The sequence below is a fragment of the Lagopus leucura genome, unplaced genomic scaffold, assembly GCF_019238085.1.
Source record: "Lagopus leucura isolate 7727_CA_CO unplaced genomic scaffold, USGS_WTPT01 Super-Scaffold_100030, whole genome shotgun sequence".
Classification (NCBI taxonomy): domain Eukaryota; kingdom Metazoa; phylum Chordata; class Aves; order Galliformes; family Phasianidae; genus Lagopus; species Lagopus leucura.
Window position 1 is genome coordinate 7,641,939 of NW_024962281.1, and position 15,484 is coordinate 7,657,422.

Genomic DNA, 15,484 nt, shown 5'->3' on the forward strand with positions numbered 1-15,484 from the left:
GAGGGGCTGGGACTTGGAAGGCACATTCCTTCCATCAGAATGACACGTTGCAGGCGCAGATCCCACATCCATTGATGAAGTGAAACCATCTGTGCCACAGATCTGGTCCAGGGTCCTCGATGCCATCCTCAGCAATGGCCTCCAACTGAGCCTTAAAGGGAAGAAAGAAAAAGAGTTTAAAGCCACCCATTTCCAAAAATTCCTCATTCTTCAAGGGGAGTGAATGAAAGTAAAGTTTTGCTTCTATGAATGAAAACTAGGCAGCAAGAAATAAACCGTGAGGACTCCCTTTGTTCACTGACTCACAGCACATGTGAGCTTGTAGGGCTTCACCTCAGCTGGTGGAAATGCAGAGTCCCCTCCTAGGCTGAGCAGCTGGGTGCCAGCTGGGGCAGCCCCTCTCACTGCTGCTTCACTCACATCTACTTTCCAATCAGTGCAGAGCATGCAGCCAGAGCCCAGAGTGTGGCAAAGAACCAAAGAAAACGGTATCAAATGATAACAACAAGAGAATGAATATCTCTGAGTGTGAACATAATGAGGGATGAAGTGGGTGGGTACCAGGATTATATTCCTTTAAATATAGATGTCTGAGGGAATGTTTTTGCCATCCCCAAACTATTTCCTTTGCTAGCAGTTAGAGACCTGTGCAACGGATACAATGAGTTTGCATAATTATTTCTGGATTTCATTTATCCGAGGAATATATAGTTATAAAAACAATGCCACTAAAACATTCCTGTGAAATGAAAACAATTTCAGCAATCAGTACATCATTCTTAAGCACCCATCAAGCTCAGCAACAGAGAGTTTAGGCCCATCCACGCACCTCTTACAAATGCAGCATATGGAAGTAGAGCTAAAACAAGGCAAATTATCAGCAGATGTAGTTTTGAAACCTATAGCTTTTTTGGTAAAGAGTCTGAGTGATGTTTAGGTACAGAGACTGTAGACGATAAGGATTTTCTTCACATCAGATGGAAAAGTGCTGATATGTACCATGCTGATAAATGATGAGAAACCTTACAGCTCAATACAAAAAGACAATATTACGTACTGCTTTCTGAATCCTACTATTCAATCAAGAAATCAAATGATTCCCTTCATTCTTCCTCCTCTTTTTGTTGTAAGAAAAATGACTGGAGACTCCAAAAGCATTGATAAGGCTATCAAGATAACTTTGACAAACAAGGAAGGGGAGAAAACATTTATAACTTTAAAACATTGCCTCTGCAATACACATTCACGTTCTAGAATCATAGAATGGCTTAGGTTGGAAGGGACCTTAAAGATCATCAGCTTCCAACTCCTGCCATGGGCTGGTTACTCACCACCAGATCAGGCTGCTCAGAGCCCCAGTCAACCTGGCCTTGGGTACCTCCAAAGGTGGGGATCCATTCCAGGGATTGGACCATTATCAGTGTAAAAGATATGGAACTTCATGCGTCCTAGCACTATTCAGTCCCTAGAGCCAAGGGCTGCACCAGCTGTGAGCACTGCATGGAGCTGGAGCTGCTGTGCTTCAGCAGTGGATGTTAGGTGCCTGATGTTGCACATATATCAGAAATTCAGGGCTTTCTCCTTCACTGCATCCTTACCAGAATCTGCATCTGCAACTCTTTGTTTATGAGAGAAGTGTAAAAATAAGAGTTCTCTGAACAGTGCTGAATCCCTGCCTTTGCAACCCATCCTTTAGTGCTTTTTCCCAAGTTACAAAATAAAAAAAACTCAAAAATCTTACCTTGACAATTGAATGATCTAGGAGAGCAACCTGTTCAATTTGAAACTGCTCAGGTTTTCGCTCCAGGTGAGCAAGAAAATCACCACTGTGCACCCAGGGAGCAATGAGCAGCAGGCTGAACTGTACCAAAGCCTCCAGCGCCTTCATGCTGGAGAAGGTTACTGGATAGATCTGCAGTCTGTCAAGCACTGAGCTGAGGAGATGATCTCCTGCACAGAAATCTTGTCCATCCATCCATCCATCCTTCCTTCCATCCATTTACAGCCAGCTTCCAGCAGAGTCAACTGTTCTGTAAAACCATCCTTCAAACCTCTCAGTGACACTATAGACCTGATATTGTTCTCTCTCTCTCCCAAGCCACCAAAATTCAGTGTTTCCTCTTGAACATGCTCATCTTTCCCTGGCCTTTGCTTCTTCACCAACATGATACAAAGAGAAATCATTCAGCTCTCAGACCCACATTAAGCAACCCCGGATCAGCTGAAAAACAGCACTGCAGCACAGAAAAAAAAGTTGTGTCTGTGAAAAATTGGCTGCCCTACTTTTATAGAATTATATTACTTCATGAAACACCCCTTGAGCCTGGGTGAATATTTAAATTCCAGTATCAGGCTTTTCCCATTTGTAGTGGTTTATTCCATTTTGTAGATTTATATGAAACCTACTGCCAAATACTGCATGGAAACTGTGTCTAATGGCCACTTTGGGTTTTCCCCTGAATTGCCCAGACAACTTCTTTACTTTCTGCCTCTTTGAGTTCATGTTTGCCTTCAGCATCATCAGACCATGTGTTTCACAGAGCAGCATTTGGCACGCCTGCCCCCAGCTAATGTCATTGAGTAGGATCTTGATAGCTTTACTGAAAAGGCTGCAAAAGCCAATGTCAGAGCTAAGCCCAAGCCAAAGCCTACCGAAGCCACAAAAAGTTTATTCAGATCTTATCCCTAAGAATAATCAAGCAACAGTTAAACTAGATTAAAGCAGCCTGTGTTCTACAAAAACAGCTGAAGAGCAAACGGCAAGAAGGTTATATAAACCAAAGGAACGTTTACATTAGGACACAGACTCAAGAAAAGCACAATAAGCCATTGTTAGTTACAAATCATCTTGAAAAGGACATGCCAGCCAGAATCTAATAGCATGGAGGTGCTACGGCCCTGTTCTCTGATACAATACCAACAGTATCTCCAAGTTGGGAACGTTTGCCTTCAGCCTATTAATCTAGCCTCACAATTCAGCGAGTGACTTTCCAAACTGGTCCAAATAATTGTGTTTCTTTGGTAAATCACAATGGCACTGCTGTGGAGCTGGAGGTGGTGACTCTCCCTATGCTGGCAGAAGCTGGAGGGTGGTCTCCAGGTCACCCTACCTCCCTGTCATCCATACAGACACAGTGACAGCTATTGTATCACTGCGTACCCGGCTCTTTGGCTGCAAGAATTAGCTGAAAAAACCAACTGTTGAGCAGAACTGCTTTCCTATGATTTGCCATTCAATTCAAGTCAATCACAGGCAATCCCCTGAATCCTTTTCTTTCACAAATAGCTTCAGAACGTAGTGATTGCAGTGATTTAGCGCCTGTCCCTGCCACATGGGCAATTCCAGCTCACAAGACACCAGGAATGAAGTTGTTCTGTTGCATTAATAGACTAAGACATAAACTCTATACACAGACACTTCTGCTCTGCAACCCTGAAGGAAGCCTGGCATTCCCCTCCTGTATTTTATATCCTATACAGCATGTGTCATTGAGGTCATTGTCCAGTGGAGACAGGTTGGGATCACCTTTGTGACAGCAGTTGCTGTCCCTTCCATGGGGCAGGCTGCACAGGCAGCGATGGCAGCAGAACCAGGACAAGGGGAATTCACAGGTAGGCAGTGAGTTTTCCTTTCTAGCCAAATGCAAGAAAACTCTCTTTGTGAGAGCAAACCATCTGCCTCATCTTGGGAATTACCCTGTGGGTGGGATGGACCACGCTCTTCAGGCAAATGTCTCCCTGCACTGACTACAAAAAGGGAGCCCCTGCTCAGGTCATACCAAGGTTTAGGAGAAATTAATCCTGCCAACGTGACTGTGAAGATTAAGGAAATGCCTGAGAGCTCTAAGGGGAGCCCAGGCCCCTTTTTGAAGTTAAAACAACAGGGACACATGGCAAGAACTTTACCCACATTGGCTGTCAGAGCCAACATCAACAGAAGAATCAGTGTGCACCACTGTGTACCATGTTGAGGAGGAGAAAGGGAAAAAGGCATGAAATGTGACACTAAGGTAAGACAGATAAATGTTGCCAAGTGAGTTTATTCACCAAAAAGGTGTTTGGAGAGCTTAGAACACAAAACAAGCTGAAGGAGAACTGTTGGGGAATATTGGTCCATGAAGACTCATGCGCAAAGCAGGTTGTTTCTCACGCTGGACTCCAGTGCAGAGTTAACATGCGCTCATACTCACGAGGTTGAGAGTCCTATTGCTCTCCCTAGTGAAAAGAAAAGAAAGAATTAGACACAGAATAGACTTTGTGCTGCGGCCTTGTTCCTCTCCTTACTAGCCCAAACGTTGATAACACTGACGGAAGATAAAGAACAGTCTCAAAAGGCCAACTACTTCCTTTCATTATGAACATCACAGGAAAGATGACAGGTTTCACACATTTGAAACACTCCAGCTAGTTTGGTGAAGTACTCTCCCCATACCCTGATGAGCTTGTGGGACAAAACTGTATGCTGGTGAAAATTAGAAAAATGTCTTTGAAGTTAAATAAAACAGGAAGCCACATACAGATTGGCATTTTCTCTTAAAAAGCAAAAAAACCCACCTTGCACAAGTCATGGTGCATCAGAAATGTCTCCCCATTAGAGACCCATAAAGAATTAGTGAAAGACACCTTACAAAATCAACCCTGCATTTGTAGCAGTTACAGGAAGGGTTTCACTCCTATACTTACAGGTACGCATTGCAGAAGGTACACCTGTTGCCGTATGTATTGCCATCAGAGCCACAGTGAGGTATGTATTCCATGGTGCAGATAGGAGAGACTTGCTGGATCCCATGGCAATGTTCCTGCACACACAAGGAAGACATGAGTCTCTGCCTGGGAGCAAACAGAATTTCCCCAGCACAAAGAGTGAAACTGGAAAATCACGGCAATAACCAACTCAGTTCCTCCTGGTGAGGAATGAGAGCTCACACTATTCCTGTGCATTGCCATGTCCAATTCCCATGGGATGGATGGCAGATATTCTACAACCAGTGTGACGTTCCCAAAGGACCTCCCCAGGGCTGCACACCGCTCCCCCTGTTTTTGACGTGGAACAGAGGACATCAATCACAGTCCCCTGTGATTGTAACAGTCATCAGATCCAGCTCTTTGTTCCCATCCTTTTCCACTCGCCTTTGTTATATCTTCCTCACATCTTCCATTCTTTCTCTTGCCAAGATTGGTCCGCTGCTCCCTGGAGGAAGGAGAGATGGACGTTAGCAGAAACCCTTCCCATTCACAACCATGGTATAAGAGCACAACCTTGTTCCCATGTGGTACACGGGACAATTTCAGATAAATTAGCTAAGCATTACCTGAGCAGCATTAGCAAGAACATGCCCTCAAAGACTAGGGATGCATCTTATGGAATAGTGCTTTCCCAGGTCGTGAACCCCTTTTCTGGGTCTTTGGGGGCAGTGGGCCTTGATAAACGCCCATCTCAAACGCCAACCATGGCAACAGGGATAGGCAGTCAGGACCCATGCAGCACGAGGTTTTAGACGGAGCCCTCACATGTTACTCAGCACTCAGAGATGTGTCCAGTCACAGCCATAGTGGGTCCCCTGCAGAAGAACGAGTACTCACAGGTTGTGAGCGCACAGCGTGCATTCGCTGGCATAGGTGACGCCATTGGTAGCACAGACTGGATCGTAGATCATGGTGCAGGCCATCAGCTCCCTGCCATCCTGCAGTGTGGAGGTTCTGTACTTGCTGCAGTCAAGCTGGGAGACAAAGGCAGCAAATACTCTGTATAAGGGAACTCAGACACAACCCCCCTGCTTACGCCTCTGCCTTTCAAGATCTGCCACAGGATGGGTTATGGTTATGTATTGACTCATTCTTCATTGAAAACTATCAATTTTCTGTCACAGCCTCATGCTGGAGAAGACTGAATCTAAGCTTGAAGGTGCGTATCACTCATTCAGCTCTGCATTTATCATGATGCCCTTAGAGCTTGCTGAACAACTGGGACACTGCAAAATGCAGCTCGTAAATAATCTGCAAAACAAACTGCTGTGATTTATGCACTTCCTGCAAGAGAAGCTCAATGTGACCAAGGAGTGTGTCATGGCCCACAGGAATTGAGGAGATGTGCTGACATGCCTTTTGTTGCAAGGGGCTGGTTCTGTGTGTTGCAACCAGCCAGAAGGACAGACAGCAGTTCAAAATGATTTATGCCATTTGAAGAACCGGCCTTGAGTTTTAGCTATCCCAGTTTCTCCAGTGCGAGCTCTTCCTCACTGATTTATGCATCTTGGTCTGAGCACAGAGCATATCCAGGAAACAAAGCAATGACATTTCAGAGTCTGTTTGTATAGAAATGAAATATCTGACTCACAACGTTGACTCTTTCAAACACATGATAATGAGATGGCTTTGTTTTTCTATTCCCCAGTGAGTGTAAATAGTTTAGAGCAAGCCACATATAGTTTATCTGGTATTTTTTACAAGATTCATTGTTGGTATACATTACAGTATATCACATTTACAATAGAAAGTGAGAGGGGCTTGAATCCTCTGATACATTAGGTATAAGCATCCAAAATGCAGGTAGTTTTCTAATCTTTGAAAACATCCCTTTGCACAGCACAGGTATCCAGAAGGCACCAAGTACCTGGAGGTGCTCTATGTCCCTTTCCATACTGCCAGAACAGATAGCTACACTCCCATGGCAGGTATGATAGGCTGCTGTGGGAAAGAGATTTCTTCCTGTAATGTCTTAAATCATATATGCTACCTGTCTCATAACTCATTCCTCACCTGTCTTCTTCTCTTTCTTTCCCTGACTGCATGCAGAAAATGCACAGCGTTCCTGCTGCCAGGGTTGATGTTAACCTGCAGGAAGGATGGCAGCAGGAGGGCATAACACAGCATCACCAAAACCAGCCAGTGTTGTGCATGTTAGGCAATAAGGCATCACCTCAAGCTCCTGTTTTCCTATCTATCACTTACCTCAGGAACTTCCTCTCTGCACCTCCCGTCATGCTTTTTGGCAACACTGGTTCCTGATTCACTGGAAGAGAGAGAAAACAGAGTTGGCAAAGCTCGACAAGCAGCCATGGTGATACATGAGCGGGTGACCTGCAGGGCTTACATGTTGTGGGCACACAGGGCACAGTCGTTGCTGTAGGTGACACCGTCAGTGCCACAGATCTCCTGCAGGATGAAGGGGCAGGCGGCAATGGCTTCACCATTCTTACTATTGCCCAGGTACTGGGTGCAGTCAAGCTGGGGAGAAAACAGTAACGATGCTGAGTCAGCTGCTGGGAGACAGACTGCCTCTCGAGCCACAGGAAAATCAGGGTTGATATCAGTTTAGTCTCCCATTATAAATGAATTAATTGTAGTTGGGTTTGGTACTGTTTGCTAACAAAGGGAATGCAAAGAAATAGACCAGAAAGATAATCTTCCTTATGTAGTGTATGCCCCAAAACAAGCATTATTCAAAGGAATTTGATATGAGGAGTTCGGCATTATGTCCGGTTTGACATTAGGTCATGCCTGACTTAACTAAGCCTTAGATTTTGTTTATGCATTTTTCAAAACAGCAACAGGAAACTGTCCCACCAGCCTCTGCTGCAAAAATCTTCACAGTGTTTAAAAACAGTTCCAATACTTGAGGATAAATAAGCAAGTATCTACTGACAGCACTGGAAGTCAGTCTACACTAGAGAAGCTTCTGACACTTCACCATTGTTTTGCATACCTTCCCCTGCGTAGTATCTCTTATTACCCACATTCCCCACACATCCAAGAGCAAATTATAGCAAAGACAGCATTATAACAGCGTGTCTTTACTATAGAAAAGGTACAGCATTCCCTTGAGATGCACAAAGTTATTTTCAGTGTTTTAGAGCTGCTCTGCATAAGCAGAATAAATGTGCTGAGATATTATCAGCACATATTGTTACCGTGCATGTTTATAGAGCTATTTCTGCATGCATTCTGTGAGCAGCCTTTTCTTGGCTGACCACAGTATGAAAATTTTTTAACCTGTCTGCTGCAATGGGAATCCCAGCACTGAATGAGTACACAGGCATCTAACACAGTTTCTGCTCTTCCTCTCCTACTGTGCTAAAATGGGCTCTGACATTTCCCTCCAGAGACCTGCAGTATTGGGACACTTTGTCACCCAAGTCCTGGCCCATTCCCCTTCTCTGTGGCCTGAATGGACAGACCCTGGTTAGCAACCTCTGCACCCACAAGGCAGGAATACAGGAGACAGCACTCATCTGACACTTACCGGGGTGCTACGCTCCTTGCATCTTCCATCATGGCTTTTCTTAACCTCAGTCCCATGTTGTCTGAAAGGGAGAGGCTGTCGTTAAGGAGTGTGATTTCTAAGAAGGAACAGTCTTCTCAGGTGTACTTGTAGCAGACCCATTCTCTTTTTCCTCTGCACAAATGCCACAGCCCTCATAGGATGCTCAGCTGTTAGCTGGCTCTCCCACAGCTCCCTGAGGATCACATCAGGGGGAAGCCATCTGAAGTACTAACATGACTAGTTGTTCCAAAGTAAGTCTTGTATGCTGCACTTACACATTATGGGCACAAATGCCACACTCATTGTCATAAGTAAATCCGTCTGTGCCACAGACTGGGAGCAGAATCCTTGGGCAGCGCACCAGGAGTTTGTCACCACTGATTCTTCTTGTTGGGTATTGATCACAGTCAATCTGCAAGAAGTAGAAGTGTCAGCCCTGGAAAAGTCCTTTTCTCAAAGACAAAACTTAGCATTGCCTCCTGCTGCTCTCCGTGTCTTTTATGCTGGGATGCTGAAACAACACTGGTGCTACACTTCAGTTCTCTCAAAGCCAGTCTGAGTCAGCTCTGCAGAAACTCTCTCATGCCCAGGAGGAGGTATATGGCACTGTATAATCTGTCAGATGCCAAATCACCAGGGCAAACAGCTCAAGCAATCCCAAATGCCAGTGAGCTTCACTTCTGATCTAAAGGGGTCACAACCTACTGAAACAGTTTGCAAGATACGGCAAAAAAGAAAAAAAAAAAGAAAAAAAAAATATATATCATCTCCTTTTCATTCTTCACTACAGAATCAAACAAAAGAAGGCAAGAAAATAGTAAAGGACTTTTCTGGCAGCACATTTAGAGATCATCCTTAAAAGAAGACCTAAGTTCTTCCTGACCAACTTCCACATTGTTTGTGTGTTGGATACATGTTGGCACATCCCAGAAGACACGTGCAGAGAGGCAGGCTTCAAGCCAGCTCATTTGCAGAGTAGATGTGGCCTCAGAAAATAGTTCAGTGGGTTGAGGCAAGGGGAGAAATACACCTTATGTTGTATACTCACATCAGGAATCTCCTGCCTGCATTTTCCATTGTGCTTCTTGCTGACATGGGTCCTCTGCTCTCTGAAAGAGGGAGATAAAGTTAAGTAAGCAGACACTTTAGCTCTTGGTTTAAACACTTGCATGCAGAATGAACCAGACATAGCCTAAAGCAGATACCTAACAAACCAGGGCTTTGGCCTCTCCGGGTGATTGTATTGATACAGCTACATTACTCTGCTCGTTAACAAGCTCATCACGTCTTCTCATGTTATTTAAAGCAACATTCTGAACTATTCCTTTCTCTGCTCAGTCACTGCCCAGCCCACGGACTAATCCAAGGAGCTGTGTTCTGCATCTTGCAGATTTCCCCTCGCGATCATGAAGAAGGCATCAGAAGAAAACTCAGTAAAAACAACAAAATCCAGTTCTTAAGAGACTTGAAGAAACAGGCATAAGCAGCAACGTAGAAGGAAGCCTACCAGCATGGCAAAGTGTTGCTGGTTACTTTGGAGGAGTGAGATATGAGCAGCACTTACACATTGTGGGCGCAGATCCCGCATTCATTGTCATAGGTGAAACCATCCGTGCCACAAACTGGGCTCAGGATCCTTGGACAGGCTACCAATGTTCTGCCATCCTCAGAGACTGTGGATGGGTACTTACTGCAGTCAACCTGTTGAAATAAGGAGAGCATGTGCTATGCAGGAAAAGTCAGTGTAACACTTTCCCGTTCTGTATTCCAGGCTTCCTAGTTTTTGTGACAGGGAAAGCCCTGATACATTAACTAAATTATCTATCAGAAACGGCTTTCGGAATGCTACCCTAATTCTCTGGGAGACAAGAAATAGGACCTCTCTTAGAGAACGAAGCCTTCAGGCAGAGGATCATTACAGACTTTTCAGTCCTTTTCTCATCAACACAACAGTCTTGAATTAGGTGGGAAATATTTTTCAACAGCTGGAAATCTGATTAATATTGTTTTGGTTTGTGTTGGTTTTTCTCCTTCCTTCTCCAGTGCTGTGATTACTTAATAATTCAGATTCCCTGCAGTTAAGCATGGCAGCTGAAGTGATAAAGGAGGAATCTGTTAGAAAACGGACTCCCTGCATCCCAGAATTTTTGTGCTGAAATGTACAAGCTTTTCTTCCTGAGGCACTGGACTCTTACCCCAGTATAAATATACAATAAGCTATGCCCTATAAATATGTATGCTTGGCGCTCTTATGAATCTCACTTTATCTAACAAAGCTACCAGCACTGGAATTTTGAATGCTTGTTACAAAGGGTGGAAATGCTTGTCACCTCCAGAGAGAAACCTGCCAATCTGCACAGCACAACTCACGGAAAATCTGGGGCCTCCTCCTTTGCCGCTTTGTTTCAAAAGCCACCCTCACCAGGCAGGAAGCAAGAGCGTGTACCAGAACCCCTGGCCAGCCCTGTCATACATTTTCTTAGGTAAATCAATGGGATTTTCTCTATTAACAGCCCTAGGAGATGGATTTGTATTTCTATTACACTTACTGAGCCGATCTCCAGCTTGCATTCTCCATCATGCAGTTTGGAAATGTTGGTGCGATGTTCTCTGAAAGAAAGAGCTGTTTTGGTTAGGAAGCCCTGAGAAAAAGCTGAGATACTGGGGCAAGAAAGTAAAGTCCCACCCATCACGTAAGGCACGGCTGAGAGGTCTGGATGCAGCCCACAGGTGGTAGCAACCACTCGTGAGCAGAAAATGCATGGTATTTCCATATCACACAGCACTGAGCAACACTTTGATCTATTCATGCCTCTGCTGTGGGTTGTCCTCTGCCTTTTTCATGATTCCCTTCATGGGCACAGACTGAGAATGGGGAAGAAATCCGCAGCTGGCTGGAGAATTACAAGTAGCCAGCTTCAAAGAGTCTCACAGTAACATCTACCCTAAAAAAGACTTAGAAAGTGTTTCCAAGAGACTTAGCTATTTCTAATTACCCAGAAAGATGTTCTACAGAAAAGACTTACGCATTATAGGCGCAAATCCCACATTCATTGTCATAAGTGAAGCTATCTGAGCCACAGACTGGTTTCAGAATCCTTGGGCAGGCTACCATGACGTTGCCATCTCTTACAACTTGGTGGTACTGAGTGCAATCAACCTGTAAGAACAGCAGGAATGGAAATACATAAGTAAACAAGTAACAGGCTAAGCAGAGAGCTGTGGGTGCCCCGTCCCTGGACGTGCCCAATGCTGATTTGATTGGAGCCCAGGCAGCCTGATCTGGTGGGGGGCAGCCAGTCCAGGGCAGGGGATTAGAGCCCAATGATTTGTAAGGTCCCTTCCAACCTCATCTGTTCCTTGATTCTATGAAATAAAATTCTTTGCGGGCACCAATAGAGCAAGACCTTGGTTGTCTTACTGTTAGACTTACCGTAATGTGCCTTGGCCTGCACTCTCCGTCATATTCCTTCTCCACGTTTGCGCTGTGTTCCCTAGAAGAAAGCAGACCTGTGTCAGAGATTGCAGAGAGCAGCCACCACCCCCGGCTGGAGGTCAGCACCCTGGTGCTAACTCGCATACTCCTCCACACAGCCCACATTTTGGGGACAGAGCTGTCGCCCTCAGTTCTGCCCCATAGCTCCCCTGGGCTTCCACAAAGCTCACCTGTTGTAGAGGCAGATCCCACATTCGTTGCTGTATGTGGAGCCATCTGTGCCACAGACAGGCTTCAAGTTCCTCGGGCAGGCTATCCAGCTCGTCCCATCCTTGCCAATGCTGCCGGCATACAGACTGCAATCAACCTGTGGAAGCAGCACAACGTCAGCCCTAGGGTCAGCGCCCACAATGAAAGGCAGCCTGGCAACCTCCTGCCACCCACAGCTCCAGCCAGGACAAACACCTGAGGCATCATTTGGAATCTGTTCAGGCAGTCAGGAGATAGGAATCTTCTGATCACGCTTTCCTGCAGAGGACTGGGGGAGGCTTGACATGGAGGAAGGAGAGCTGTGGGTAAGACAGTGCCTAACGAAGGCAGCTGGTAATTGGGAGCCTGGCCATGCTCCGCAGCCGCTCAACTCAAAATCTGATCTTTTCCAATCACGCTGCAGTCTCTGGTGATTTGCAGGAATCTCATAACTGCGTGGGAAGAACCTGCAGACAAATGCACCACACAGACCCTGCTGCTTCCCTCGCTTTGATATGGGTATAGGCAGGAACACTGTACTGTATAGAAAAAGATACCAGCATCATGTCTTTGATGCTTTCAAGCTTATCATCTTAAGACAGCTTTCCTCTCAAGGAGGTAACTACTGCTCCTGGACTTGGACTAACTCAGTTATATGCAAAAGTTAACATAATAGGATCACATAATTCTTTCTTTCTTCATTTTAGTTCATGAACAGAAAATAGTATAAATGGGTGTGTTTTACTTTTTCGTGACTTGGCAATATCATTCAATCATGCACTGGCAAGTATTATTTGAGCAACCAGGCTTTCATTAGATTAATCCACTTGCTCATCAGGTAATTATATACTGTTCTTGTTTGACCAGAAGCCTGGAATAGAAAAGAATAAATGGAAAAAAATCTGTAACTCACCTCAATTCCAAAGGTAATATCTAAAAGAAAAGTGGAGACAGAAAATAAACACATATTACTAATATGCAGAGATGTCATATGCAAATCTTTTCATGAAACAGTTACATTTAGAGACTGTCATTGATTGGCTTATTGGGTTTAAGAAAATGCAATTTTACATTATGCCAGTGGTGTACATTCATAACATGAATCAGAGGTTATTAAATGAAGTTTCATTGCACTTTCAGTGGCCACGTGTGTTAGCCAGTTCTTAAGATGCTTCAGGGAAGAAATGTAGGTATTTTCAAGCCTGCACTGAGTTTAAACTCTTCTGCAAGACTTTGTATTTGACTTCCAAGAGCTCAGACATGCACATTTCAGGTGACTGTTGAGGAACAACACAGAAAATTTGTAGATGATACAAAATGCAGTGTTTGTGTTGCTTACATGGACACAGATGCCATTTCACACAGCTTTGCTTCGCTGTTGTACTCAGCGCTTCCATGTGCAAACTCCTGCCCTGCACTTAGCACTGCTCCCTCAGCAATTTGCTCCTATAAACCATGATGAAAACAGTCGCCTGTATAAGGTGTGCTGAAGCCTGGATCTTGAAGTCTGGTGTTTTGTTGTGCTCTCAGAAAGAACATTCCTTCACGGAACAAGTTCTCTAACACATTGCTACACCCAAATACTCTCACAGATAGCCTAGTCTCTGGTCTAGCTATAGTCACCTATGTGGTATAGTAGGAAACACTCACCTGCAAAGCAGCAGAGGGCCAGAGCCACCTGTACAAACTGCTTGGCAGTCCTCATGGCAGAGCGACTCGATGCCCACACAGCCTGCTTGCTCTCAAAGTGGGAGAGGAAGGGCAGAGGTAACAGCAGGAATATATAGCGTGTTGTCATATCAAATGGTCCCACCTTGTGATGTAACACCCAATCTGTCATCAAGACGGGAAGCCAAAAACGTATTTACCCAGCTCAGGGTTTCTAGCTAATGATTGACGTGGGCACAATTGCCAGGAAGGGGCCTTTTGTGTGTCTTGAGGGGAGCCAGGGAACAAGGAACGTCCCATGGCCCCTCTGCTCCCGGATCTGCCCCGGTGTGCCACAGCTCTCATTTGCCCCATGGCTGGCTACACGCAATTAGGTCTTCCTCCTCCTCTGCAATTTTAACTGAGCTCTGAACGGATAGCAGAAGCCCTCATTATTTAACCTCAGAGCATGGTTTTGTGCTCCTCATCACTGCATTTCATCTCAGCTTGAGCCCAGGCAATCACAGCCTAGAAGGTCACCCCATTCTCTGTGGGAGAAATCCTGCTCTTCTGCTGCTTAAAAAAAAAAAAAAAAAAAAAAAACAACAGCAGCAATCTGCTCTGTGTGTCTGCTTTTTATGCACTAATGCAAGGAACAAAAATGTGAAGTTTGGTCCTCAGATCCACTTTTCTGTCTGCTCACTGCTAACTCCTGTGGGTACCCCACCTGCTCCTCTGTGGTACACTTCCACATCCCCCATAACCTCATCCTGACCTCCCTCACCAAGCCTAGGTGACACCACCCCACAGGGCAACAGGTCAAATGTTTTTGCTGCCTGGGTAGACTAGATCTACTGTACTCCCTTTATCTAGGAAGTCTGCCAACTTTGTAAAGATTGATATTAGCCCATGCGTGATTACCTTCCAAGCAAGTTTACTGTGCACATTAATCATCCCTTTATACTTCACGTCTTCAGTTTTCTTCAAACATCTCCTGAAGGTTTGCCCAGTACTAAAGTAGCACAGCTTGGATGGGTTCTAAATGAGTTTTTCTCCTTAAGTAGATTTTTTATAAACTGTAAAGGTTGAACACAAAAACAAAACAGTTTTCTCAACCAGAATCCTAGCTTTGCCAAGTTTTAATCTTTCATATTTTGTACTCACTAATCAAAATCCCTATTTGCAGATCTACTTTCAGTGTGATTTAAACAGAGCGAGCTCAGGTTGAATCATCAGGTTTATTTTCTAAGGGAAGTACATCTCCAACACCCCTCACAAACCAACAATAGCATGATTTTTGGGATTACTTAATGGAAAACTCTATTTGCTCTCACATCCAGTAGCTCTGCTAATATTAGTACTTTGCAGTATGCATCCACAGAGTTAAAACCTCCCCAGATATCAACATTTCCAGCCAGAACATAACCATTTCCAGGTCTGTCTATTCTCATACCGCATCTGATATTCAGCTCTGATATCTCCCTGCCTTGTTCCTTATCTCAGTATCACCAAATGTCAAGGACTCCAAACCTTTGGACCAATGTAGCTCTCAACTAGAAGGACCTCTATTCATTCTGATTACAATATCCATCTCTCTGTGCCTATTGCAGCCAAGACTATCATCAATTAGTGCTTCCTGGCAGAGGAAAATGTGTCTTGACAGCTTAATTGCCAGACTCTGTAAAGCCTGTCACGGTCAAGAAAATTCCTGCCAATGTCCACAAAGATGACACCTGAATCTTATCGACAAGGAGACAGTATTTGCAAACTAAATCTGCAGTTAAAATAGATTGACTCAGCATGTTCTATCAAGATCACAGCAATTGTCTTCCAGCTAAGTTATTAAATTCAAGGAATGTTTGCTATAGGATACAGATTAAAGGGACAGA

General features: G+C 44.6%; 1 protein-coding gene across 2 annotated transcripts; it reads right to left on the reverse strand.

Annotated features, from left to right (window-relative positions):
* Positions 1–4,022: 4,022 nt before the first annotated feature.
* Positions 4,023–13,803, reverse strand: LOC122185572 (ovoinhibitor). 2 transcript variants are annotated; one of them, XM_042881497.1, is made up of 17 exons: positions 13,599–13,803; positions 12,862–12,881; positions 11,930–12,066; positions 11,697–11,757; positions 11,290–11,423; positions 10,813–10,873; positions 9,828–9,964; positions 9,312–9,372; positions 8,539–8,675; positions 8,243–8,303; positions 7,094–7,227; positions 6,952–7,012; positions 6,760–6,834; positions 5,584–5,720; positions 5,131–5,191; positions 4,684–4,799; positions 4,023–4,215 (listed from the first exon to the last, which is right to left on the reverse strand). In XM_042881497.1, the coding sequence occupies exons 1-17, from the start codon at positions 13,786–13,788 to the stop codon at positions 4,170–4,172; spliced, it is 1,629 nt and encodes a 542-aa protein (XP_042737431.1). In that variant the 5' UTR covers positions 13,789–13,803; the 3' UTR covers positions 4,023–4,169. The 2 variants fall into 2 exon arrangements, with proteins under 2 accessions (XP_042737431.1, XP_042737432.1); XM_042881498.1 differs by lacking the exon at positions 6,760–6,834.
* Between the last annotated feature and the right edge of the window lie 1,681 nt (positions 13,804–15,484).